The sequence below is a fragment of the Stenella coeruleoalba genome, assembly GCF_951394435.1.
Source record: "Stenella coeruleoalba genome assembly, chromosome: 18".
Classification (NCBI taxonomy): domain Eukaryota; kingdom Metazoa; phylum Chordata; class Mammalia; order Artiodactyla; family Delphinidae; genus Stenella; species Stenella coeruleoalba.
This window is the reverse complement of record NC_137164.1, coordinates 75,168,299-75,196,153: the sequence shown is the minus strand read 5'-3', so window position 1 is coordinate 75,196,153 and position 27,855 is coordinate 75,168,299. Positions and strand designations below refer to the sequence as shown.

Here is a 27,855-nt window from a genome sequence, read left to right as displayed (position 1 = left end):
GAGAACAGTAGGGTAGGGAAGACGGGCATCTCATCTTAATTAACGGGGAAACTAAATTGCATTTTGTGGAGCCAGAAAGGGACTGTGGAGAAACCCAGAACGAACATCCACTTTTACTGAACTCACGTTTACGCGTAGACATTTGTCTGTGATGCTGATAGATAAAAAGTGCACAGGAGATAAGTGTTGTTTGAGAGCACGGTTTATGGAAGGAAGACTTGCAAAGCATTTCTTTGAAGAGAAAATGGAAAATGAACTTCCTGAGTCATTGGGTGTGCTGCCCTGACTCTCGGAAGTGGCCGTGTTTCCACATCCAGCTCCTTGGGTTCCGCGTGGAAAAACTTCACGAGTTATGCTGAAGTGGAACCATTCGGGGTCCCTTGGGGGGCTAGCGTTTGGTATTTGGAGAGGTGGTGACAAAGAGGTAAGGTCCCAGCAGTGTCTGATGGTTGTTTCCAGTAGAATTGGGGATGGCGGTGGGGTTTCAATGGTGGAGCCAATTCAAAAGTTAGCACGCCTTAGATTGACACAGATGGGTGTGTATGTATCTGTAGGTCCTGCAGAGCAGGTACAAATTTACCTCGAAACTATGCACCTTACTTGGGAGCCGGGAGAAGGTTACCTATCCTTTGTTTTGTGGGTGTGTATGGGAACAAATACAACCAATCTTTAGAGTATTGTTGTTTGGGAACTGAAACTATGCTACTGGAGTCACTGTGCTTTAAAACCACTTTTTAAAATGAACTTTATATATTTGGTCGTTAGGGTTATAGATCGGTGTATACCATAAACTGTGCTACTTTGTTATTTCTCTTTAGTGGGGTTTTTGTTCTAGAATTGGTTTATCTGTAGGTACAAGGCAGATCAGATAAGAATTACCCCCGAAAGCATCTGTATTTAAATTTGTTCCATAAAAGGACTGTTTATTCACCTCCCACAGTGAAAGAATCCAGGGATGAGAGAGCAACACAATTGTTTCTGAAGGGGCAGCAGAGTCACAAGGCACGTTTAAAAGTATTGTCTGTTGAAGTCTTAAAGCAAGGGGCTTGAATATTTTTAGAACTCCAAGGAGATGACTTGACAAACCACACACGCTTTATTTTTCCTGTCGTGCAAGCTTTTCTGCTTTGGTTGGCTAGCTCTTGTCATAATAAGGTAATCCGTGCCCTGTTCCCACCCTGTTCCCAGGAACAGACAACTAAGGTGCTAATGAAAACACACACAGGCTTTCCTGAATGAAAGTCACATGACTTGTTCTAGTTCCTTTATTGAAAGAGAAACCTTTACCAAAATAGTACTTCGGAGCAGGAAGCAGGGTGTGTGGAACACTAGCCCAGGAATCAGGAAGCCAGGTGTCTAGTTGCCGTGCTGCGTGAGTCACGTGCAAGAGAGGAAAGCCATTTAATCCCTCTTTCTCACTTTCTCTGTCTGTAGAATGGGGTCCTTATAACCCTCTCCTCCTGTGCTCAGGGCCCCTGGGAGGCCCAGGAGGTTGTCAACATCCGGAGCGGTTCAGCTCCTCTAAAGAAGCGTGTTAATAAATCCAGCGATGCTACCGATGTTTATGTACAGGAAAGGCACTTTTGTAAACGGGTGTTCTTAAATTAAAAACCGGGATGCTCAAAGTTGTCTGAACGTGGGGCCGGTACCTTCCTAAGAAATTCAGGCCTTCTCTGTTTTGGTGGCTGGTTTTACTCCAGTCTCCGAGAACCATTGTTTTTTTCCCCCTCTTTGTTTCACTTGAGATTTTTCTTTTCCTAGATAATTATCAATTGTCATGAAGTAGTGTTTTAAATTACAGAGTAAAATAACAATTAAGGAAAAGAGCATTCCGATCCTGAAACTACATCAGGACCGTACTTTCTGATGACCTTTTGCGAGGTGCTTGTAAGAGATAGTGTCAAGATGAAAAACGTGTAACTGGAATATAGGTTTTTTAAAATTGACAGTATTGCTCCTAATATGGGGTGCCTTATGAGAAGAGCAGAACCCTTAAACTGTGAGTTGCTGAATCGGCCATTGTTTGGCCTGGGGCTTCAGTCTTCAGGGTTGATTTAATGAGGGTGATCACTCCTGCCCTGTTTTGATTTGACTGGTTGTCAAACTGGGTAGGAAAACCTCCAGCGTTTCTTTTGTTCTTCCACAGGCCCACTAACCCCCAGAAGAGGAATTTTCATAGGTAATTAATGCTTTATTTTCTTTAGAACTCTTAGTATTAAAATGAATCTCTTTCTGAAAAGAACTTGCGAACGTTTCAGGACCAGCACGGGGATAATGGGTTTTCTGTTAAAATTCCCACTAATGCGTTTTCTATAGCAGCAGAGTCCCAAGAGCCGGTTAACTTTTGGTATCAGATTTGGCAAGTAGAGAGGGTTTTTTGTTTTGTTTTTTTGGGTAGCACGGAATCAGGTGTTCCCATTTCACCTCAGAAACTTAAGGGAAAATGTACCTTGACTCCTTATCTGCTTTGCCAAGTACACCAAGTTGGGGAAGCTCGGAGGGAAGGGGACCAACGTGCCCTTCCCCACAGCCCGGTCTTCACTGGGGCTCCTGTGATAGGTGAATCCTCTGCAGACTTTATCTACTGCAGACATGAGCAGAATGCACGTTTCCGTACAAGTTGGGCAAGGCCTTTGAATGCTGGCATTCTTCTCCACCAAACGGAATTTTCTGAACCTCCAAGATCAGCGGATATAAACATGTTATCGATCAGGTGGTAGGTTTTATGAGAATAGCCACATTTCAATGGGAAGATTCTTTCTGTGTTCGTTTCATTAATTTGAACGTATTCTTCAAGGTGGCAGTGATTATTCTGAATCACTTCAGGTCGATTATTGTAGACAGAGTTCAGCGGTAGATTTTTTTCTGAAGAGAACTGGTGAAGTCATCACTCAAGATGGAGGAAATGCTGAGGCTGATAATTGCTCCTGATGATTCCATTTCTTTCTAGATGTGGCTGCAGAGACTTACATGAACTGTGCACTGAAATAACGGGCACAGAAGAAAGTGCGAACAGAGCTGGAGTCTATGTTGGACACTAGCATTTTGCTCTGTGGGTGCGAATAATACAAGATACTTCTGTGCCTGGCCGTCTCATTTAATTGAATTCATTGCATCAGAACTGAATTCATTGCATTCTGCTGAAATGGAATTGGGTTAAGACTTACAGGCTGCATTTTTACAAATGATACAGTGGTTAAGTTAGCGGCTCTCGATGTCTTTTCTATTGGACTAGGAAATGTTAACTTTGTATCAGGTCGCTTTTTACCTGTCCAGAGACTTCGTAAAAGTTGATCAGGCAAACGTGTCTTCAGGCTTGGCCCAGTTTTCTTATGCCGTAGGTGATGTTTATGCCCAGAGATGCGATTTGCTTATGGTGTTTTCACTGAAATTTGGAATATTTGGTCAAATATTGTGATCCATGATAGACCTTAAAGATGAATGATTATGTGTACAGCATTTTGTAAATACTGGGCTTTTTAGTATCAGTTTTAAAGAGTACCAAATTTGGGGGAAATAAATAATTACTCTTTTGGGGTGATGTGTGTGTACATGTGTGTGCTTCATAATATCGCATCCAGTTGTGCTCCCAGAGGCTGGCTCTGGATATTATTTTCATAATTGAAGCTCCAATACTGAATAATAATGTGTTCTCTAATCGCGTTAAAACTTTATAACCTTAAGTATAACTATAGTTTTACTGTTACTTTAATCTATCCATATGGTATTGTTAGTACAGCTGCTTGAGTGAGTTACTATGGTAGAGTACCAAATTCAATCTTTCCAATGTGGAAAAAAATAGGTATTATGATAGAGTTCATTATATTAGTGATTTTAATGATTACCTTAAAATCCATATGTAGAGCTCAAGAATGACTTACACTTTTGCATAGAATCAGTGCATAATCTTTACTATTTATGAATACAACACAGTGCTTTCTCTATGCAAATTCAAAAGTACTTACTTAAATCCACCCCTCTTTTGCCTCCAAATTATAAGTGTAACTAACGAGCCCCAAAACTTGGTGGACAGTGAATGATTTTGAAAGAATGCTGCTGAAGTCGATGAGATGATGAAAACGTAACCGTTGTTCTGATCAATATGGAAAGATAATTGCATGCCCCTCTCCCCTTTCAATCAAAAGAAGTGTTTAAAATCCAAAAAGTATTTTTTTTTCACTTTATAGCGTTAAGACATTTTCATACATAAAGTCTCACGTAATACTCCAAAAGCCCTGTGTCATAGGAGGGCCGCCTGGATCTCCATTTTTGGAACGAGGAACCTGCAGCTTAGAGAGTCCCAGTGACTTGCCTGGGAATCCCTGAGACAGAAAAGGGTAGTGATGGGTTGAACCGCACGAAGACGCTGTTGTACCAGTGCTCTTTATCTCATATCCCATCTTATCCAAGTCCTACACACTGTCTACTTTGGAAGCTCATATACAATAGTGACCTTGGGATTTTACCGTAGATCGGCCTTAGGCAACTTTCAAGTTAACAGCTGGGTTTTTATTTCACTTGGTGGCAGTAACTTAATTTCTCTCTCTTTTCTTCCACACGTTATTCATTCAGAGTAAGATGGGGACAGCTAAAAGCAGGAAGACCGGACAATAAAGGAAAGCTCTGTCATTTTTTAAAAATGTATTTTTTATTTTATTTTCTAATTTTTATTTTAGTACAGTTGATTTACAAGGTCATGTTAGTTTCAGAAAGCTCCCTCTTTTTTTCGTTTTTGGTTTTTTTTGATGTGGACCACTTTTAAAGTCTTTATTGACTTTGTTGCAATATTGCTTCTGTTTTATGTTTGGGTTTTTTGGCCGCGAGGCATGTGGGATCTTAGCTCCCTGACCAGGAATCGTACCCGCACCCCCTGCGTTGGAAGGCAAAATCTTAACCACTGGACCACCAGGGAAGTCCCCCTCATTTTTAAAACTGTTTTCCACACCTGCCAGTTGGAAGAGCTCAGGATTCGACATTGTTTTCAAAGCTCTTGTGATGTTGGTGAATTTGAGCTGAATCAAAATGTTGGTTGGTCGTGTCTTCTGGGGCCTCTCAGGCTCTCTTCCTGGACTTCCAGTGGTCTGCAGAGTTGGAAAACTTATATTCCTCCCACTGTCTTTGTTTTAGTAAAGCAAACTGTATATTGTACTTGATAAGATCCCCCCCCACCCCCCACAACACTAAATGCTTGAAAACTCTCTCCACACAGAGTGGTGACAGGAAAAAAAAAATACAAGGTCATTTTGAGGGAGAGGAGTTGAGAACCATCCGTCTAATGTAACTCATTTTAAGGTTGTGAAAACAGAGGCCGAGGGAGGTCGTGCGTCTTTTCCAAGGTCACTGATTTAATTAGTGGGTAGAGATGTTTGTAAATATTATCAGGAAAGAATAGGTTTGCTCTGTCTCTGTGGGCCTTTGTGTGGAGATGAATACCTTCCTCCTAGGATATGGCCTGTTCCCTCTAGAATGATTTATTGTTTGTAGAAGTGCTATTTGTTTTTTGATTTGGGAGCCTTGCAGGAAATGGCTTCATGCATATACTACAAGGTATGCTGGTGGACAGAACTAGAGGAAAGCAGACACTTGAACAAGGAAGAATGCTGTAAGTTAGAGAAATAGGCTGCTGATGCCCATGTGGGCAGTGTTTTCTGATGTGGCAGAAGGGTGAAGGCCTGGCAGACATTCAAGATCATGTGCTTACTTGTGTTTAAAAAAAAAAAAAAAAAGAGAAGAGGAAGAAAGAAAATTCTTGGGATAATTCAAATCGAAAGGCCTCTGTGATCTGGGAAAATGTAAGCCCTTTTTCTTTATCAGTGGGTCATCCTGGGGCCCTGATCTGACATCTCATGGGGTTGTGTTTTCATTCATTCCTTGAGGGGTCCTTAAGATGCATTTCTTCTCTAAGTGAAATATCCTATACTCGTCATTATGAATAAGGCCATTAGCAGTCTCCTAAGAAACTGTTTCATGATGAGTCATCACTCTATTTGATGATGAGTCTATTTGAAAACGAACAATTTTAGAGTTTGCCTAAGGACCCATGAATAATCAGTGGTTGCTAGGTGGTGATCTTCTGGGGAGTGGATTATCTCACCGGTGCCCTTCTTGTTTTTAAGATCTTTTATTTTTTTCCGAGAAAAAACTTACTTAACTTCATTGTTATGGGATGAGAAATGGTTTTTCAGAAGGCACTGCCTTCCTAAGATGTGACTCTAACCCCCCTTTGAAAGGCATAAAAGAAGACATAGACATTTCATAACAGCTCACACAACAGCTATCCATGTTTGAAAAACCGTGGTCGGGAATCTATAGCCTTGTGCTCTGGGGAGTGGTTCAGGGCTGTGTTTACACGAGCTGCCGGTCTCTCCAGCATCCGCAGAGAGAGCACTTCCTTCCTAGCAGACGGCCACACGCCTGCCATTAGAAGCCACGCGCGCCAGTAATCCACCCAGCATCGCCGGCGGCAGCGGCGCAGGATAACAAAACGGGAATGCTTGTCCCCCTGTCAGGAATGAATGGAGTGATGGAACTGCTTCTCAGGATAGGAAGAAAGCAAAGCTCAGAGGACCCTGTCAGGGGGCACTGGCTCTGTGGAGCACTTTCCCAGTTAGGTGGAAAGCGGACGAGAATAAAGACGCTGACGTGCTATGCGGGGAGTGTTTGTAAGTAAACCCGGTCGTCTTTCCCTGGGTGAGGTCTGGATCCCTTCTGTGAAAACTTGTCTTCCTCGGAGGACCTGGGACGGAGCTCTGGCTTCCCGGCCCCGTGCTAGTGATGGAAGGCAACTGAAAATAGACGCTGAGCTCAGTGACCGTCTGATGCCCGTGGATCCCCAGGTCGTAGAAGCCTCCCCAACCTGTCATGTGAGTGACGCAGCCGTTTTCTGCCCTGCCAGGCCCGGCTCAGGCCCCCTGTGGTCCCCTGCTGCTTTCTTCCTGGAGGGTTTCCGGAGCCCAACGTGGGTGCATGAACGGATGGATGGATAGACGGATGGACGGATGGATGGAGGGAATTGTTAGCTGGGGGAGAAGTTTTGGAAACAGGCCAGGACGTTCTTACTAAATTTAAAAACTGCATATAGTATTTTAGAAACTCCAGGCAGTAAGCAGGATTAAACAGGGCATGGACTAGAGGGTGCTGTGCACATTGATTTTGTTTGAAAATCAGAGATGGACGTACACAGCCAGAGCTCCTGAAGTACCAAGGCAACAAGAATTCCTAGAAAGGGAAAGTGGTCAGTTTCTTACACCACAGCCTGGATGCATTTTTTTAAAAGATAATTTGCTACCGTGATTTGTGGTGGTGTTAGGCTTCTGTTTTATTCTTATATGATGCAGGTAATTTAAAAAATGTTTTCCAGCATGAAAGGGACCTAAACTAATACTTTTGGTATTATGCAAATGAAACAAAACAAATCCATGAGCTACTCATAAGCTCTTCCAGTTATATTTATATCAAATTTTTTAAACAAATACTTGATCAAATATTTATATCAAATAAGTTTGGTGAAACTAATACAAAGAACTCTTCCTACTTCACCAATTAGACTCATAAGAAATGTACAGTTCAGCTGAAAATATTTAGATGCCTTTTCGCAAAATATCTTAGTTGTGAAACTGCAAAATCTGTATTTCTTCTTTCTTTAGAATATTATAAAACCAGAGTGGACATTTATCTCAGTCAGTTTCAGAAAACTCACTTTAACTGGTTGAATAAACAAAAAAAATTTAAACTTTTAATAATGAACCGTGTGGAAATATTCGATATGAAATATTGACCCACTTCTATAAATACAAACATTCATGAATTTTGAAACAGTCTTTCGATTTTATTTATTTTGACAAGTTTTTGAAATGAACATTTTCTTTTCGAGTTGAAAGTTTGCAGTAGCTTCCAAACACTGATAGAATGACATTTTGGTGCGGAGGGTCAGAATCAAAACTGTAAAGACGCAGTAGCACGGACAGATCTTAATTCCGTTTTCCTTCTTACTGTTATTTGTGGTTTAGCTTGTGGGTAGTGCTGGTTTATGAGTAGATTTAGTTCTCAATGAAATAAGCACCGCAGTAAAATACCCAAGTTTAACGCAAGTTAAACGCGTGGAGCGTTTAACTCGGTTCCTAGAATAACTCTGGGCGACAAGCACGCATCTTCACGAGTCTGGAGTCCGTGCCGTTCAGCTGGAATGTTCAGAATTCATCTCTGAATTTACTCTTGAGCCGTTCTTGGCCAAAGACACAGGATGGGCTGTCCCTGCTGGGACTGCAGGTGTCCTTGCTGGAAAAGTCTGGTGGAACCACTCAAACGTGTAGCGCCCCCAGTCCCCCACACACACTTGGGGTCCATCCAATGAAGTGGAATTTCCACATCAGTTTTCTCCTCCGAGAAACCACAGGTTTGATCTTGCTGGGCCCCGGCTCCGAGCTGTCAGCCTCTCTGAGCTCTGGGTAGCCTCGCCTCAGAACTCCCAGTATTTCTCTGTGTGCTCTGTCTTTGCTGTTAGCCTTTGGATTCCAGAAACTTCACGAGGTTAGTGGACTCCCTCTCCCGTTCCTTCTGAGGCTTCCCTGCTCACCCTCAGCTCTTGCCGAAGAAGGATGCTCACCTGTAGTCTGTGTGATGGGAAGCATCCGTAGCTGCAAAGCTGAGAAAACTCACATGTAAGATGTGCTCAGTGCTGCTGCCTGTCCGTGAGAAGTCAACATTTCGATTTTAGTTCGTTTTTTTCCTCATAAATGATCCACAGACATTTCATGTGATCACAGTTGTATTTATAGTGTAGGCTTCAAAATTGCTTAATTTTCAGACGTCCTGTTAATTTCCAAGTAGAGTTCTGTTTTCTTAAGACACACCTGAAACCACGTGCAGGCAGCTCTGAGCCTTTTAAAAAAGTGTGTGTTTTATCTGTTTTTCCCCGAAAAAAGCCAACAAAGAAATGACAGGCACTTCCCTTAAGGGCCCCTTGGGAGGATAGAAAGGTGGCCTCTGGGGCGGGAGAGACAGAGGCGGGAAAGGTTAGATCTTCCTTCAGCTTTCAGATTTAACCAAATGGTTACGTTTTCTTATTTTTTCATTACAGAGATGCTAATTGTGACATGTTGCATACTTTAAAACTATTTCACCCATTTGAAAAATATTACAGTGCAGGCTAGAAAGAAAGAGGTTTGGCTTCCAAGCTAAAACAAACAAACAAAAAACAACCCAAAACCAGAAGTACCGAATCTTCAAACCTACCTTTGAAACCAAGGAAATAAACGTAATGTTGACATGTGTTCGGAGCATGAAGTAGTGTAGGTAGTAACAAGTGCTCCAGAAAACAAAGCAGGGAAGAGAGAGGGAGAAGGTGGAGAGGAAGCAAGTCCTGTAGGTATTTAGGGGGAGAGTCCATATGAGCAAAGGGAATGACTAACTGTGCAAAGGCCCTGGGGCAGAAAGTTGCTGGTGTGTCCCAGGATCAGAAGGAGACCCGTGTAGCTGACCAAGAGGGAGCAGGGAGAGAGCAGTAGGTGATGAGAAGGAACTAACAATGAACTGTGATGTGTAGAGCCTGGGCAACCAGTGTAAAGACTTTGTTCACGTTCAACAGCGAAGACGGAAAATATAGTTTCTTTGGAACAGTATGTGAAGTGTTTAAAAATTTTTCATATCATTTCGCCATAGCGTCTTTTTCCACTTAGTGTGGTATATGTCAGCTCCTGACTTTCTTTCTCAAAAATATGACGTAAAAGGTGAAAAGACCTAAAAGTTTCTGGGGGAAGGAATATGCTGAGATGTCATTGCACTGGGGAAGGCAGAGGGAAATTGTCACAAGATAAACAATGCCATCAAAGCACAAGTGTCTGGTCGTGGAATTACATGCTCGGTTACACAGACGTTATTTGTAAAGCACCTTATAACATGTCTAGATGGTGTCTCATCCTCAGAACCTCCAAGGAGGGAACGTTCTTGCCCTTACCCTTATTTTTTAAAGGAACCACCCGAGGGTGAAGGGGTCTAGCAGTGGACCTCAGGGGAGCCTCTGCCGGGCTGTAGGGAACGATGCTCTGGTCCGCTCGCTGCTTCCTGGTTCTGTGTCTTCTCAGAACCCCCAGTGGCTTCCTTTGAAAAACTGGGTCAGTTACTCCCAACTCCCCCTCCCCAGGGCATCCATCCGCACAGTGTGCTTTCCGGTAAGGCGCGTGAAATTCGGGCTCTGCAACAAACTGATTTTCTTCATCAGCTGATTGGGAAACTAAAATGATAGAAAAGTCATTATTCCTTGTATTTCATGGAGATTGGGCCTCAACGTGGAAGCACCGGTGGGGGTGAGCTTGGAGTTAAGGGGAGTAAGGCGTCCAGAACAGCTAGTACCGCGTGTGGATAAAGACCCTCCCCTTCTTCTAGCCTTTCTGTGGAGAAACCGCACCCTTCGTACGTGGACTTCGTGGCTAGTTGTAGCTTATGTCACTTTAAGGACTTGACATGGGCTTAGGTCTACCTTCAGAACGTAAGCTCGGTTTTACTTAATTTTTCTGAGATACGTAAAAAAGGGATGGCCTGCATGAAGTGTCTTAAAGCAGCTCATTCATTCGAACAAGAGAAAAATGACGATCCCATCCTAATTGTTTATTTCTACTGTGTTAGTAGTTGTTCCTTCTCGTAGGGGTTGCTATTACTTTGTCCAGACCGGAAGTGTGAAATTTGCATTTTCTCTGTCCAGTGTATATTTTAGGAAACACGCTTATGCTCGTGGGTCTCTTAAAGTCATTTTTCAGAATCTGATGTGTAAGGAGTCAGAGCAGGAAGGGGTGGATGGCGGGAGGCTGCGTGTTCGCGTTGGGGGGAGGTTTGTGACCCACACCCAGGGTCTCAGCGGGGACACACGGCCGGGGGGGCTGTGCTTCCCCCTCTGTGTCTGCCACTCTCGCCCTACAAGCAGATTGCTAGCATAGACTTGTAAATAACTTGATTCACGCATAGTCTTGTCAGATCTGTGCAAAATGTGTGAAGTATGGGCAAGTCAAATAAGGCTCCAATTCAAGCTTATCTCCAAAGAATGACAATGGCTAAATATTAATATTTCTTTATGTGAGCATATTGAAACAACTGATTTGTAAATATAGTAAAAGTTACAATGAATGGGCAAGTTTATTCTGCTTCTTCTGTTTCGGTCACTTTGAAGCCTACGCCCCATTCGTGTTCAGTTCGATACAACGAGTAGATTTTGCAGAATGGCCGGCTGCCCTCTAAGGAGAATGGAGAAAATAAGTTATTTTATGTTAATTCATATAGACCGAGTGTCACAGAATCGTAACGCTGCTAACTGTGAAAAGGTGGAAGTGATCTCTCCGGACAGGACTTCCCTGTCTGCGTGATGCTTTTCTGGAGGGGAGGGGCCTGTGTGTGTGATGTATTGGGCGTCATTGTGGTCTATCAAGTGGTCGTCTGCTCAGTCTGGAGTTTGTGTTTTTGATTCCTAAAGAGGTGGTTGGGAAGGCATGTCTTCTTTAAATCCATTCTTAAAAGTCATAGAGAGGGCTTCCCTGGTGGCGCAGTGGTTGAGAGTCCACCTGACAATGCAGGGGACACGGGTTCGTGCCCCGGTCCGGGAGGATCCCACGTGCCACGGAGCGGCTGGGCCCGTGAGCCATGGCCGCTGAGCCTGCGCGTCCAGAGCCTGTGCTCCGCAACGGGAGAGGCCACAGCGGTGAGAGGCCCGCGTACCTCAGGGGAAAAAAAAAAAAAGTCATAGACAAACCCTGCCCAGCTTTGGAGCCCGGGAAGGTTTTCGTGTCAATCAGTAAGAAATGCCGTCTTAACACCGGATGATGGATCGTTTCCCACCTTTCCAAGCCTTCAGCAGTTTGGGAAGCTGACTTTATGTCGCTGGGTATTTTGGTCCTGCCCTCTGCCTTCTCCCTGGAGAAGAGGGAAGGATGAGACGGGTTTGTGATCAGGGGTGTCCCAGCAGTGTCCCCCTGTGTGTCACCGTCTGGACAGGACTGGGTGCCCTCCAGCCCCGGGGATGAAGGCTTCCCACCTGGGGGCAGCGGCAGGCACCTCCCTGCTCCGTGTCTGACAGCTGGTGGCCCTGGGCACTCCAGGAGGGACTGGGGGCCAAAGTTTCCAACCACAGGCTTCTGCAGATCTCCCGATGGCACGTTGAAAGTCCCGGGTCTGAGGCCCCTGGTGTGCAGGGTCCCTCCCAGCAAACGAGCAGGTAGAATGTCTAGGCTGGGCTCTGACAAGTCTGCACAAGTTCTCTTCAGCAGGTGTACCCAGCTGAGGCTCAAGCTGTGAAGGACATTAAAAACATTTCAGCATTTGGGCGGAACGAGCGTGCAGGGTGGCTTCACCTGGCTGGTCCGGGCACTGCCTGCCGGGGAAGCTGGGGGTGGTCTGCAGCCTGGGGCACCGGGGCCTGGGTCCCCCTGGAACCACGGGAAGGCGTGGCTGTCAGTGGCTGCTGTCTTACTTTACTGTTTAGCAAATGCACTTGATAAAGATGGTCTGTAACTTCGCACGTTCCACTCTTCATTCCTGAAATTTCAATCAGGAGTACTCCATTTGGATGTAAATCGCTCTCTTCGGCCACAGAGGAATTTACAGAGGAATTTAAATGTCTGTCTGCATTATGGGGCACCGCTGTGTGTGACCCCCGAGAGAATAGAGGTCCTGTGCCCCGTGGCCCCGCCTAGTTGGGGCCCCGCCGGCTGCTGGCATCTTGCTCGCGGGCCCTGCGATGCGGAGAGGGATGTGTGCGTTCTCCGGTGATGCAGAGACACGCGCGGCCTGTGCACGAGGCGTGCAGAAAGCACCCAGGCAGGATGCTCTGGGCAGGGTCTGAGAACTGTTAGCTTTAAATGGCCCTGAGTTACCCCCCCCCCAAAGAAAACCACAATTCTGCTTCTGTTCCGCTTCTAGCCAATGAAAACAAGTTTATTCACTTTTTTTTCCCTCCCGAGAGCTCTTCGCCCTCGTGTTTGTGCATTCATGGCTTGTTTACTTACTGCTTGAAGTTGCAAATGCTGGTGATGTCATTCATGGGTGTAGTTTTGAATGGAGGAGACGCCGTGACGGCAGATCGATGTGCTCAGAGATTCCCAGGGCACAGGGCTGCCAGGCCTAGGGCTTTGTCATTCACAGCACAGCGTGTGGTTACCCGTGTACATCATTGAAAGGTGCGGGAAGAAGGCAGAAGGACCCGGCCCCAAGGTGCACATCCTGCCAGCAGCACGTGCTTGCTGTGTGTGGAAAAAACAATTTTTGTGTGTATATATATACTTTTTCTGTTTGTACTACTTAGTTACATAGTGTATGCATAAAACCTCTTTTGGTAGTTTCCCCATGCCCAGTGAGAAATCTAGGGCAGAAGAATAATGTCCCCATTTTCCTAACAGCAGGCGCTGCCTGCTGGGCCTGGGGACCCCGACTCTGGTGAGGCCAGTGGCTCTCCACACTCGCATGTCCTTGAGCCGTGGGGACGGTTGCCCTGAGTCCTTCCTGAGCTCCCAGCAAGGCTCCTGAGGTGGCCGGTGGTAGGAATGGGTGTCCACCTGTGCCAGGGCAAAGGACACGGCCCTCAGCCTCCTCATTGCTGGGAGATCCTGCATCTCAATGTAAAGGCCAGGTGTACGTCTGCACAAGGTGTGTTCTTCCCCCCGAGCCAGGACGCTGGCGTCCGTATCAGTGAGGTGTCGTCCAACGGGAGGGAATGTACTCGCAGTCTGGAGGTGGAGGCTGCTCAGGCCCTGTGGGTCTGTGCCCAGCAAGACAGCTCGGGGCGCTGGCTGGGCTGGTGGTGGGTCACAATATGTTTCCCCCCATTTTTTCTAATCCTTTCTTTTTTTTTCTTTTCCTGTGACGACAGACAAGCACTTCACAAATCCCGTTTTCAGAACATTTCCAAATTATTGCATTATCATTATGTATAAACCAGAGTAAATTTCAGATTCCTGAAGGTGTACCTTTTAAACTGTACTCATAAGTACGTTTCCTGTTAGTGATATCCTAGAGGTAATTTGAGTTACATTTGGCATAATTTCAGACTTCCAGAAAATGCTTATTTCAGTTTCAATAATAAAAACAAAAAAGGTATCAAATTATAAAATGAAGAAAACCCAGTAGCAACTCTTAAATATTCGAAGGAAAGAACGGCTCATTTGAAATGATACGTAACAGGATATTTGGGGATGGATATATTTTGAACAAACTGTTATTCTACACTCCCTTAAGTTTATAGCAAAACTATAATATTTAGGTTTGAGAACCTCAGATAGACACAATATAAACATTTTTATAGTGTACAAAAATACACCCCTGAGGGAGAATTACACCGTTCATAGGATATTTGCAATTTTAACGCAGGTTCCATCACTTGGCCCAAATATTGTTTCAGAGGGTAGGAACGTAATGCTTCTAGTCACGTTCTCAAATGACTCAAGCAAGAGAAGAGATTTGGGCCCTTTCTGAATTGCAGATCTATCATATATAACTTTACTTATCATGTTCAAGTTGAAAGAGTAGTACTGTAGGATATATTTAGTAATAATGAGATTTCTTCAGTACTATGGTGTTATGCATGGAATATCAAGTGGAAGAGTAAGGAAAACTAATTCCTAAAGTGTGTGCTAGCTTCATAAATGATTTCATGACTTGCTTCCTCCTCCGTAGGGTCTGTAACAGGATAGCAGGCTTTTAAGTCAATGGGATTGCATCTCTGAAGCACGCAAGCCTGCCGATAATTTTCAGAGGGGGTATCAATTAGTCTCCAGGTGTAACCCGCAGATGGAAATGTATGTTGTAACTTTCACAAATTTACCCTTCTTTCTCCTCCTTGTCTTCCTCGTGTCCTGGGACACAATGTCTCTGTCACCATCACTCAGCTCCACTGTTAAAGTGAGAAGCAGCCGTGTCCAAGTGAGTGAACGTGGCTGTGTTCCAATAAAACTTTATTTCCAGAAACAGGCAAGGACCCGATTTGGCCGTACCCTGCTGACCTCGCTCTTAGAAGGCCACTCTCGCGTGAGACGACAAAGGTTTTCTTTTCTCTTGGGCCTCAGACAGTCCTAAAGTTCTGTGCTCCTTTAGAAGATTTTATTCTGCTTTTCTGCCTATGAGAAATGGCGTGAACCACATGGGTTTTTCTTTCTGTTTAGCTCGTCAGAGCTTCGTGAAGGACCTAACAGGCATGTGCTGTATGCTGGGGACCGAGGTGGTCCAGGCCCTTGACCAGCAGGAGAGAGAGGTGCACGAAGCAGAAACGCACAGCTTGCAGGGTTCGGTGTCTTTGGGGAGTTGATAAACAGCTGGTAGTACCGTGTAAAGGTTTAAACTCCAGGACCCAAATGGAAGTTCCAGACCTCCCCTCACTCCTTCCCGAGTCCTCCCGTCTTTTATTTGCAAAAATGGGGGCTGCATTGTCGGCCCCCAGTGCAGCAGTGAGGAAAGTTCTGGGAGAAGTTAAGGATCGTCCTTTCCTGCTGATCAGCTCCAAGGCAGCGGGCAGGTCACCAAGGCTCCCTCATCTGGTTTTTACCTAGAAAAGGTCTAACGTTTCATAATTTAAGAGAAGGGTCCACCAGCAATTTAAGGACATTTTTGCTTCTCGGGTGTTTGCGTTAGGGCATGATAATAGTTCTCCGATGATGCTGGAAAACTCTTGCCATAAAAGGGTAGCTTCCGGGATCCACACACCAGGCTTTTCAGTAACAAACAGAAAAGGAATGGATACTTACGTATTACAACATAAAGTTGGTGTAGGCTATTCACTATAAAGTTTATGCTGGTTGCTGTGGGTGAAACTTGGACAATGCGGGGAAATTTGAAGTGCGATAACAGTCTAGGACACCTGATTGCTCTAGTCTTTGGTGATTAAGACAAGGTCTTATGGGAAGGATTAAGCAAGAGCTGAAGAAGGAGAGATGCCTTTCATTAACCCCAGCCTCACGTGAGAACTTGGTTGTCTCATCCTGTTTCACGTTGTGTCATTAGCATCAAGTTGCAACTTGATGCTGGGAAATGTCTTCAATAACAAGCATTCCGGATGAAATGATTTTAATTGTCAGTGGAAATGATGAGCTCAACTCCAAGAAGCTTCTAAATCTGTCACGAGTCGGGTTGGTGAAGTCAGTCACTGAGCCCGTTTGTCCCGGGGACCCTGTGCTTCCATATTTTCCTTTTAAGTTATTTTTTTTTTTCCACTTGCAAAGTTCAAGTAACCGTTTTTCTTAGAATCCCTGGCTTATCACACCCGACCTTACTTTTTTTTTTTTGTATATTCTAAGAGTGCTTTTGCTTCTAGTAAAGTGAGGAGATACTGAATTATCAGGTTGACTTTTCTAGGAATTTCTCATGTAACAGAAAAGTTTATTTTCTCCCGTCATTCTGTGTTTAACATAAAAAGTCTCAATGGGCCTGAAGGACATGTTTGGGCTCACCATAGGGTTTATGTATTTTTTTTCAATCATAGTTACTACTAGAAATATAAATTTTAATCTTAAGAAGTCTAATGTTTCATTCGTGTCACGCACGTAAGTGTCTGCACTGGTCCTCATTCAGATCTGCCTGAAAATAGTAAGTCACTGGTACCTGCTACGTGGGTTTGCTGTCTGTTTTGTCCACTGCTGCTCACCCAGGGCCCATGAGACCAGGCCCCGTTCCCTCCTGCTGTGCCGTGGAGCCCCACACGGGACTCTGTCTGCATCCAAACCCAAGTAATCATAAGAAATCATTTAAAAAAGAGCCATGAGTGAGAACACGCTCCCAGAATGCTGCTTGAGTTTCTTTGCCAGAGCACATTTACCCGATTTATTTCTGAAACCTTCTCGACCCAACGCTCACTGCATTTTCCACTGAAGTGTTTGTGATCTTGGAGGCCAGCTCGGCGGTGGTGTGATGTGGCCGTGTTCTGACATCCGAGCCTTCCGTGGCTAGGGAGCTCCCCCACTGGGCTCAAGGACAGAGTTTTTCAGTGATTGTTTTCTTTTTCTTTCCTTTTTTTTTTTTTTTTTTTAAAATAGAGCAAATTGGAGGTGGGACCTTTGTTGACAACACCCGCCGTCATTTGCATTCTGATTGGTCTTTTAAATGGAAGAGAAAGGGCAGAATTAGCGCTGGTCCCTAGGGAGTTAGGATAACTGCATAAGGGACTGTATCCCTCATATGAACGTCATTTGTTATATGTCACAGAGTGAAAAGGAAAAGGATAGCTGGGCTGCGTGACATGCCATATGGGACAACGTCAGTCTTTGTGCTGAAAGTTTTTTTTTTTTTCCAATCAAATAACTCTAGATTGATGCTTTCCATGAATGAGTTTCTTTACGAAGCAATGTCTAGGCTACAGAACAGTACAGTGTGTAATTATACCGCAAATGCAACGTGTATCAATAAATTTAAATTATTTTAGAAGCATTACATCTAGGAGCAGATTCAGAACTGGTGCATGTTACTCTGTAATTTTCACCAGCAACACATGGTTCTGGCCTTTATTTCTTCTCTGTGTCGCCCCTGTACCCTCACAGTTCAGAGAATGTCTCCCATCTTAATGATATTCACCGTGGAGGAATTGTGAAATTAATCACTGGCTCTTTGCCTCTAGTAGAATTAACATAGGTCATAAAATAAATAACATTTTGCCGGAGTCTCATCGTTACGAAGCATGCATATTTAACAGTTGAGGGTGATGGGCTGGCGGTGTTGGAAGATTTTTGTTTCTAGTTGGCTGAACCAGACTCATTTTCAGCGGGAGGGGTAATTTAACTTACTTCAGAAGGAACTAAATAAAAGGCAGAAGTGGGCTCACATTCCCAGGGCCCCGCTCCTGCCTCCGTCCCCTTCTTCCTGGGATGCGGGACGGAGCGACAGCAGTGAGAGGCGGCTCGTGGCAGGCGGGTCTGGCTTTGCTGGCTGGCTGCTGGCCTGGCCGCAGAGAGCCTGCTTGCTTGGCGCACTTGAGCCCCGAATCCCAGGCATCTTCCACGAGTGGCCCCCTCCCGGTGATCCTAGGTGGGGATTCTTGCTGGGGTGCGTGCAGGAGGATCTCCCCATGAGTTGGGGGTGAACCCAAGAGGGTTCAGTGGCAGGTGACTTGGATGGCGTGGACTGAAGTTCGGAGGCTGTCTGCCTCGAGGTGTCTGTGCAAGGCCACTGTTATCTGACCCAGTAGGAGACAGATTGCATCCACGTTGGGTCGATGTGTTGGCTCCAGGGCACATCTATACACTGAGATATGTGTTTGAAGCACGGCACAGCTCTCGCCCAGACATCTGTCTCTGAGCTGGTGGCCGTCCTCTTTCTGCTCTCCTTGGCCTGAGGCTGCTCACGTCCTTCCCACGTGCCGTGAACAAACCCCCCTCCCTGTGATGGTACCTGTGTGTGCGTGCACGTGCGCGCATGCTCAGCCTCCCTCCCCAGTCATCCGTGGCTCTCCCTGGCCACGTGTGGGACCACATCCCTGGCCCTTCCCTTCCGTGGAAGCCTGGGGCTGCTCGGCCCACGGCTCAGCGTCTTAGGGGACCATGTTCCTTACTGTCCCCACATCAAGTTGACTCACTGGGTGGCCGACAGCCCGAATCTCTCTTGTGCCCTTGGAAGAGCTTTCTTCTCCCTTTGCTGGTAACGGCAGCCGAGCATCCTTCAGAATGCAGGTGTTTGCAGAGGGCATCGCACCTTTGAAAGAGTTGCTTCCTTCCCTGCCCAGAAAACAGCTGTCATGTGACTCCCATTCTCTACCTCATCATTCTCCCATGTGCCTCACAGAGGCCCTGCACCGGAGCAGAATTGGAAGTCATGTTGAAAGGTCACTGTGTGAATAAATGCATGAATTATTTCCTTGCTCCTTAGCAGCTCTTTTCTTTCATAATGCTAGTGCTTAGAAATTAAGGTTTTGACAGTCGTGTTGTTTGTACTTCAAAAAAATGAAGTTACACATTCAACTTGATTAGAGCTCATGACGGTCTAATGATAGTTATTTCATAGCAAGAAAGCATCCTTAAAAACAGAGCAAAAATGTCCATGGCCCTATGAGTTTGCAGTAAAGGAATGTAAGTTTTTCAGCAATAATTAACTCTGTGTGTTTGAGTTTGAGGGATTAAAGAATTTACTTGCTTAGCTGTTTTCAAGGTAATGGGGTTTTAGCGTTAACAGGAGACAATTAGGTACATTTAGCTAATCGTTAGTGTAAAAATAAAATAAACTCTGAATAGAAACCTTCTGAAAGTGGACCCACAGGGTAGTACTCCCTCTAGGGTGGCCGTCAGATTCTTTTCACCGTCAGGGCCTGAGTGACAAAATGCAAACTCATTTAGGGTGAGACTCAAGTCCAGGTGGATTTTAGCAAATGCCTGTATTTATTAAGGGACACTAACCTTCAGGTTCTCACCAGAGCCTCTTAGGACCAGAAATCCCAATAATGAATAAAATAGCCGGAGACACAGCTTCCCTTCGGAGGGACTTTGGGACCCTGTTCTCCATTAAGTTTCATGTGCTGAACAGTTTACTTGTTACATTTCTTAAAGGACGTAAGCTTTTTTAAAAACAATGAAGTGACACTGCCTCAAAATGTCCCGTTGTAGGGAACTTCTGAAAACGTCATGAAAAGATATAGTATCTGTGTTGCATGTAGACAGCACGTGTCTGCACAGGCTCTTGTTTGGGTTCTGCCGGGCTACAGAGCAGGTGCTTACTCTTGGCTGTGGGATACTGGAAGTTTCTCTCTTGCTGGGAGTAGTCCTCTGAACTCAAGATGAACAGAAAAGAAGTAGACACACACAAAAAGCAAATCCAGGAGCGTGGTGAGCGCCGAGCACAGAATTCTGAGTGATTTTAGAGGAATATTCAGAGGTGCAGGTTAAGTAACTACAGCTGCAAAGGAAGACACTGCTCTGTTTACGGTGGGGCGTGACCCGCCGGGCACGCATGTGACCAAGTAGTTACCAGCATGAGGAGTGATGAACAACTTGGCATTTTTGTTTAAAAGCCAAGAGGCTTAAAAAAAAAAAAAAGGCGGTATGCTGTGAAATGTCAGTCAGTCTCTCCAGTCTCTCCTCTAAAGGGACAAACACATCCAGTAAAAATATGCTGGAAACATTGGGGACTGGGAAAAAGTTAAGGAAGTTGGATCTTTCAGCCCAGAAAGAGGGGAGCACTTGAAGCTGGTGAGGGTCCTGCTGGCTCCGCCCAAGGGCAGAGGAAGCGGGTGTGTGACGGGGGCTTATTTTTGAATCTTGGGTCGTTTTAGCAACAGGATAGAGTACCCAGCGGGAAGGGTTTTCCGAGGGCAGAAGTGTGAACGTATTACTTCCCCCACTTTCTTACCGCGACCCACACTGGCATTATCCGTGTAGCTGAGAACACGCGGTGACACGTGGCGTGGTTTTCATCCTCTCCACAGCCCTGTGAGGAAAGCAGTGGTTTCTCCCCCTCTGTCCACACGAAGAACTGAGACCTGGGCATTTAAGGGGCCGTTGCCAGGTCGCTCAGCCCCTCTCCCAAGGGTAGAATCATGAATGGTTTTCTTGCACTGAAAATGTGAACCTCACTTTACGGATCTCACAACTCACTGTAAACCCAGTCGCCCTGCTCCTGGGGAAACCGAAGGGGAGTTTACCCATTGAACTCGTCTCTGGAAAACGGAATGAGTAAACGTTTGCTTCCCAAAGTGGATCATTTCCTGGAAGTGACACAGATGGTAAAGGAGGGTTGAGAGGGACCTCGTCTCCCGCAGTAGGATGGCTCTGTGTGCGCAGCGGCCCCGCTGACTTCTTTCCTTCCTCTTTCAGAGTGAAGATCTGCCTGGCTTTATCCCCGTGACGACACACATCAGAGAAAAACATGAACAGAAGATGCTCAGCATTTTTTTAAAATCTGAAGCTGCTCGGTTTCCTTTTGAATCTGAGCGATTACCACACGTGGACGCCTCTGGGTTAGACGTGGAACCATCTCTGTCCCTCGTTCCCACAGGGGGCATTCATCCTTGTGCTGGTCGTGTTGTGTTTTGTTTTTCGACAAAATTAGCGGAAGGAGTGATTCACGAGAAAATTGGACGTTTTCCTCGGCCTTTTCCGTTGTGGCCAGTGTCTTAATTTCTCCTTAACTTTCATTTTGGCAAAGCAGATATATCCCTCAGCATGCTAGGAGATTCCACCAATTCGCATTAAAGTGGTAAAGTCTGGTATTTACTGGCATCCTCTCAAAACTACCACCGTCCTACCTCAGTTCCAGGTGAAGCCAGATCGGCGTGGTCAGGGGCCGGCAGGACGTCTGGGTACCGAGAGTCCCAGCGCGGTCATCTGCCTCATCGAACAGGCCCGGTACACAGCTGCTTGTCAGACTCCAACCCAGGTACCTGCGTGTTTACTCACAGACAGAGCCCAGCGTGGGACTGACGTTTCCCAACGGAGATGAAATTTGAGATTGGACTTTGAAGATGGATGGATAAATAATAATTATTATATGTAACTGAAGCAACCTACTTTGGAAAACCATCAGCTGTATTGGGGGATGGGGGGTGGGAGGGGCGGGGTCTGGGAAGGGGGTGAGTATCTCTTTTTACCTTTAACAGACTTGTTTAATCTTCTCTCTGTAGATGTTTATGTAGGTACTTCAAATTGCAAACGCCTTTGATGCTATTTACAAGCTCAAACGTCTCTGCTATCCTTAATCCTGAGCTTGCATTTCTCTAACCAAAAATTCACGTAGGCATGCTAGCGGTTCAAGGCTGGTCAAGGGTTTGGCAGATTTCTTTTAAAATGTATTATCTTTACTATGATGCTATTGTGTCTGGCAACGAGGCTGCCCTCAACAACAACAACACACACAGACACACACACACACACACACACACAAAGGAACTGATAAAAGAGGCATTCTGGCCCCTATGTTATTAATAGACAAGGAAGAAGAAAAACAATCTTACAGTACATGTCACTTGTGAAAACAATTCCCGACAAGGCTACCCCTATTGCACATGTTTTCAGTGTGGTGGCAGTTACCGCGGGTGTCGCGGAAGACCGCTGCCCTTGACCTGCAGGATGTCACGGCATCTCTCTGCTGCCTTGACACGTCTGGGGAGCTCTAGAGCCCCCCTCCCGTGTCTGGGTCCCCAGTGCCTCTTCTCTGAGAGTCCTGTAGAGGTTACACGAATTCATTGGAGATACGAGTTGTTTTTTTTGGGGGGGGGGGTGGGAGAAAAATATATATAAATATATAGATAGATATCACTATAGAATAATGCATTCATAAAATGAGGCTTTTCTAGAGGAAGACCAAAAAATTCAATGTCTTAAACATGTATTTAATCGCAATGCAAAAGTCTTTCTCCTGCCATGCTGACCTTTTAGAACAGAGGATTGTACCGCAAGACAAAGTTGAATGTAAAGTGATCGCCCTGAGCATTTTCCAAGTTTCACTTTTCTAGAGGATCACACAGCACAACAGTGCGTAAACTATACCACGTTAGTTTGATGGTCATTTTCAGTGTGTAATATAGAGAGACTTTATTAAAATGTATAAAATGTCCTAAAGTTTTGGTTTAGTTTTGGGACTCGGGATGGATGGAGTTGCTATGGAAACCACCCCCCCACACCCCCCCCCATAGATAGGACTGAACGTGGGCGCTGCTGATCGCAGTGTCTGACTCGTATTTAAGTAGCTCTCCCCATCCTTCACGTGGTCCTGCCACCCTTCCCATGGTTCATGTTCCTCCTGCAACTTTAAACAAGCGAAGTAAAAAGTTGATAATATACTAAATTTTCTTCTATCCTGTACATTTCAAAAAAAAAGGCATATGCAATATTTACATTTTTAATTTAGTTTACAGAATGGAACCAAAATGTATAAATGTTATGTTTGTTAAAACTTCACAATGTATATTGGGTCTTTGTACATTTTGCCTGACTTACCTTAAATTTAAAATATTTTTTGCTATATAAACTTTAACAGTTATTAAACAGTGTTTTCTTTTGGGGTACGTATTGTTTCTGGAGATCAAGATGTTAAATATATTTCTTGCTATTGTGATATGACAAAAGACTGACCTTCTCTTGCTGTCTTCCACTGTCCTTGCTGTACATAAGGGCCTATATGGCACTGCTGGAAACCAGACTCAATGGAACTAGACTAGTGCATTGTATTTAGTCTGTAATGATCATGGATGCTCTCCTTAATAGCCATATGCAATACAATAAAATACATTATTTATGAAATGAAGGAAGCCTGGAGAACGCTTTTTCCTGTGTGGATAATGAAGTTGACATCAAGCCACTCTTCTGGTGTTTGGGGTCGTTCAGTAAATATTTGGTTCTTTAAAAACACTTGGTGACTGTGTGACCTCTTCACTTATTATTTGTATTCTGGAAACCAGAAAATACCCCACACATCACAACATTTATGAAAAGTCGATGTGTTCATTAAAAAAATATTTTACTCACTTCACCCAACGTAGAATCATTGCCTGTGTGCTGGGTGCTGTTCTCAGTCCTGTACAGACACTCACTCCTTCATCGTCCCTCACACCCTTCGGTGGTGGCATTCGCCCTCCCATTTCGTAGATGAGGAGACTGAGGCTCACAACGGTGAAAGGACTCGCCGGAGGGCACAGAGCTCACTAGCCGCGGAACCAGGACTCAGACGCAGAAGCACAGCCCCGGAACCTGTGCCCGTGTGCTTGCTGCCATCCTGCTTCCGAGACACGGGCACGGGACAGATGGCATCCAGAGCACGTGGCAGTCAGGTCAGCAGAGCCAAGAGGTGCAGTTCAGGAGGCGGAAGATACGAAAATGGTGTCTGTTGGTTTTCATCAAGGATGGTTTCACCTCCTTGTTAGAAGTCGTTTTTCTGTACCTCCGCTTTACCTGGGCGTTACAGTAATGCAATAACATGGGTGTCGTCTCTTTTGAACAAATAAAATCAGAGCGATGGGGAAGGTGATTTTTTTTTTTTTTTTTTTTTTTTTTTTTGCGGTACGCGGGCCTCTCACTGCTGTGGCCTCTCCCACTGCGGAGCACAGGCTCCGGACACGCCGGCTCAGCGGCCGTGGCTCGCGGGCCCAGCCGCTCCGCGGCATGTGGGATCCTCCCGGACTGGGGCATGAACCCGCGTCCCCTGCATCGGCAGGCGGACTCCCAACCACTGCGCCACCAGGGAAGCCCCGGGAAGGTGATTTTTAAATGATGGCGTTTAAGCCACAAGACTGGCCTGCATTGTGTGGCATCTGGGAACTTGTCGGTGACGCGCGGCCCGTTGGTGCCCTGACTGATTGTTCCTGGGGGCTCCTGTTCGGCACCGGGAAGAAGGCATGATCTGCAGGGTTTAAAATCCCTGAAATCTGGTATTTTAGTGACGAGAGGGCTGTCATTCTAAGGGAGTCGTACAAGGCAGGAATTGGCGAGTGTATTTACCCAGAAAAGTTGATTGTAAATAAAGAAGCGAGGAGTTGTTTCAAAGTCCCGTAGATGCTGGAACTATTCACCAGAAACCAACTTATAAACTTGGAGGAGAATGCTAGGTTCCAGGGCATTCCGCGCTGAGGGCTCAAGGGCCCCCCTGCACTGTTTTGGGAGAGTTTGACTCTGACCCATTAGTGGTCAGCTTGGAAGATGCACATTGACTCCTGGTGATCTAGTGATGCTGTTACCATCTTCAAGGGTCCGGCAGGATCATAGCTAGTCCGTCTTGAAGCCCCTGAGTCCCAGGTTAAAGATCACTTGGCAAGTTTGCAGGCTCCTTGGGCAGGCGGTTCATTCCTTTGTGTGTCCAAACCCTGAGCTATAGCAGTGTTCGACTTCTTTGTCATTTCCGCTCTTCAGTGCCGCCAGTTGAAAGACAAAGGGAGCCGTTGCTTCTTTCGATCTTGATGACGCTGTGTCCATTGCCCTACCTTTAAGATAGGGCATGTGATGAGTCAGGGTGATTCAGAATTGCCGGGCTGTGTATTTTCTTCATCCACTGATATAACTGCTGTTAGCACTATTGTGGTCTTGGTTAGTATGACCATCAGTGATGTCTGCTATACATGGCCATGCTGTGTCCAAGAAAAGCGAAACACACAAGAGTCACGGTCCTTTTGTCCTCACACGGAATGAACGCTTCCGGGTGTGCTGAGGAGGGGAGATGGGCACCTCCTGTTACAATAATCAAAGATAAGGTTTTAATGAAGTTGCCGTCTCTCTGGCAGTGTTTTCACGGGCCACCTACCTTCACCACCCAGCGAGGCCAGAGGATGCCCAGAAGTGGTCACGCCCACGGCGACTTTGCAAGATTAGAGATTCGGTTCATAACTGTCCTGCGGGGTGTGCAGAAACAGGTTTTCCCCTAAAAGAGCGAGGGAGGCCAGTTAATTTGCGAGGGCACCGGACGACAAACCCCAGGGAAGGGTCTGTCTTTGCAAAGTTCTTTCATCTGTGTGGATGTGGTCATGCCCCTCTCAGACTCCTTGTGAGGGAGGAAGGGAAGCCCTGGGCTAAGATCCAGACGGGCCCTCCCTGCAGGACCCCGTGGTAACAGGACCCTCTCGTGAACGAGCTCCTGTCCCGCGAGAAGCACCTGCTGGCAGAGTTCGGGAGATGCTGCCTGGCCGTTTCCCTCCATCCTCTTTTCCCATCAGGGAGCTGAGCCCTGGTGGCGTTTATCCCAACCACCAAAGCCAGCCTGGGCTCTTCCTCTTCCTCTGGACCATGGCCCTCCCTGGGAAGGGAGGGAGGAGAAGGGACGACCCCCCCCACCTCCCCCCCCACCACCGCCCCTGCCCAGCAGCCCTCCTGCTGCCCATTCCCAGCCCTAACGAGGCCCCAGCAGCCGCCAGGCTTTCCAGGATCTGCTGGAGACGTCAGCTCCTCCCTGGCAGGCAGCCAAAGTTTTGTTTACTGCTCTCAAAGCAAACCCGTGCTGCTTCCTCCCGTCCGGTCTATTTTTTGAAAACACTCAGCTCTTGGCTCACAGACATCGCTTCCTGCTTTCATCTGCTTGGCCTGGACCAAGGACGTCCGGCCAGTGGCCAGAGCAGCCCTCCAAGGTCAGGACCACTGGTCTTGCAGAAACACAGAGGCCCGGGGAATCCTCTTCTTCTCACTCCCCTCCGAGTTACTTACCAGGCTGACGTTTGAAGACTCACGTGAAGGGGAGTGTATCCCACTTGGGCCACGGGATGTCAAGTCGATAATACATCTGTCTCCGGCTCAGCCGTGCCCTCAGCCACCTTGATTTTTGCCAGATGGCAGCCCCCGTGGTGGTCCTCCAGGGCTTGCCTGAATTCTGGAGTCTCGCTGCTAATGGCCCCTTTCTGGCCTCCTCCAAAGGGTAACTGAACACGGCAGGAAGCTTTTCATCACATACTTTTCCAGCAGGAAGCGAAGTTGTTCCACTGCAAGGATAGTGAGTAAACCCCTCCCTCCACTTAGCCTTCCTCTGCACAGACTCCCATCAGTCATAGGGATGTTGTTTCCCTTCCACTGAACGTTTTCTCCCGACTACCTGGGGGCATCCAGGTGTGGCTGAAAATACGCTCCATCCCGGAGTAAATGCCACACCTGAGGGCAGTGAACAGCCGTGCGAGACAGCTGGGCAGGGCACCGATGCTCACAGTAACCTGAGCTGTTTACCTGGTGACTCAGGAGAGATGCAGGGGCCAGGTGGCTGGCTTGTTGCAAAGGATGCCGGGGTGCTGATTCCCTAAGTTCTCTGGAAAGAGGGTTTCACACGTCCTCATTCTTTCTGGACGTCACGGGTTCATTACCCTGCTCGCTGAGCTCGTATCTTGGGGAAGAAAATAAGACTTTTCATGACATGCCTTGGCATTCAAGGTCTGGTAGAAAGGTGAGACTTGTAGTGATTGAAAGGCACCAAAATGAACATGTCAGGAAGTTGAAAACATAGGTTGAAATGGTTTCTGTGTCATTTTCTAGAAAATAACTTCTCATCTTTGTTTGTTGCTATAGATGGGATGTGTGTGTCTCTTCCAGATTCCTTTGTTGAAACCTACGTCCCTGGGTGATGGTGTTGGGAAGCGGGGCCTTTGGGAGGTGAGGGGGTCATGGGTGGGATTAGGGCCCTTATGAAAGAGGCCTGAGATGGCCCCCTTCTACCACGTGGGTACAATGAGGAGTCTGCAACCCAGAAGAGGCCCTCACCAGACCCTGCCCAGGCTGGCACGTGGACCTCGGAATTCCAGCTTCCAAAGCTATGCGCGATAGGTTTCTCCCGTGTTTAAGCTGCTCAGTTTACGGTACTTTTGTTACCGTAGCCCAAACAGACTGAGACTTTTGTAAAGTGCCCACCCACCTAGGATGTGAAAATGGCTAAAAGGATGATACACAATTCAAAGTCAAAGCCAGGAGACGGCGAAGAAGGATGCTTTTGCTTTTCTCAGTCTCTGGCACTTGGACATTGCAGGGAGCTGTCTCGGGGCCCAGGATAGAGACCAAAGCCTGGGTCCGAGTCTCGCTTGGCATTGGACGGATGGCTTGGAGCCCTTCGGCAGCCACGGGTAGAGGGGAGACCTCCCAGCCCTGCTGTGCCCTCAACATGGTGAACAAGCATGAAGGATCTCCAGAGAGCGAGTGAAGCCTCGTGTCAGGAAGTGTTAGAGCCACATGGGCCACTCCTGTGACACCAGCCACCTGCCCTGCTTTGCTGTGGTTTTGTATTTTTTTAATTTTTCTTTTATACTGGAGTATAGTTGATTAACAATGCTGTGTTCGTTTCAGGTGTACAGCAAAGTGATTCAGTTATACACATACACGTATCTATCCTTTTTTCAAATTCTTTTCCCATTTAGGTTATTACAGAGGATTGAGCAGAGTTCCCTGTGTTATACAATAGGTCCTTGTTGATTATCTATTTTAACTAATCCCACTTGTTTTGATTGATATAATCAGCGGA

The 27,855-nt window shown here is 46.2% G+C and overlaps 1 protein-coding gene across 1 annotated transcript in view; it reads left to right on the top strand.

Annotated features, from left to right (window-relative positions):
- IRS2 (insulin receptor substrate 2) overlaps positions 1 to 21,474 on the top strand; it is a 28,078-nt gene extending 6,604 nt beyond the window's left edge. The window contains exon 2 of the mRNA XM_079903435.1: positions 20,760 to 21,474. Coding sequence (XP_079759561.1) covers positions 20,760 to 20,764 — 5 coding nt within the window. The 3' untranslated portion in view covers positions 20,765 to 21,474. The remainder of the gene's footprint in view (positions 1 to 20,759) is intronic.
- Positions 21,475 to 27,855: the final 6,381 nt, after the last annotated feature.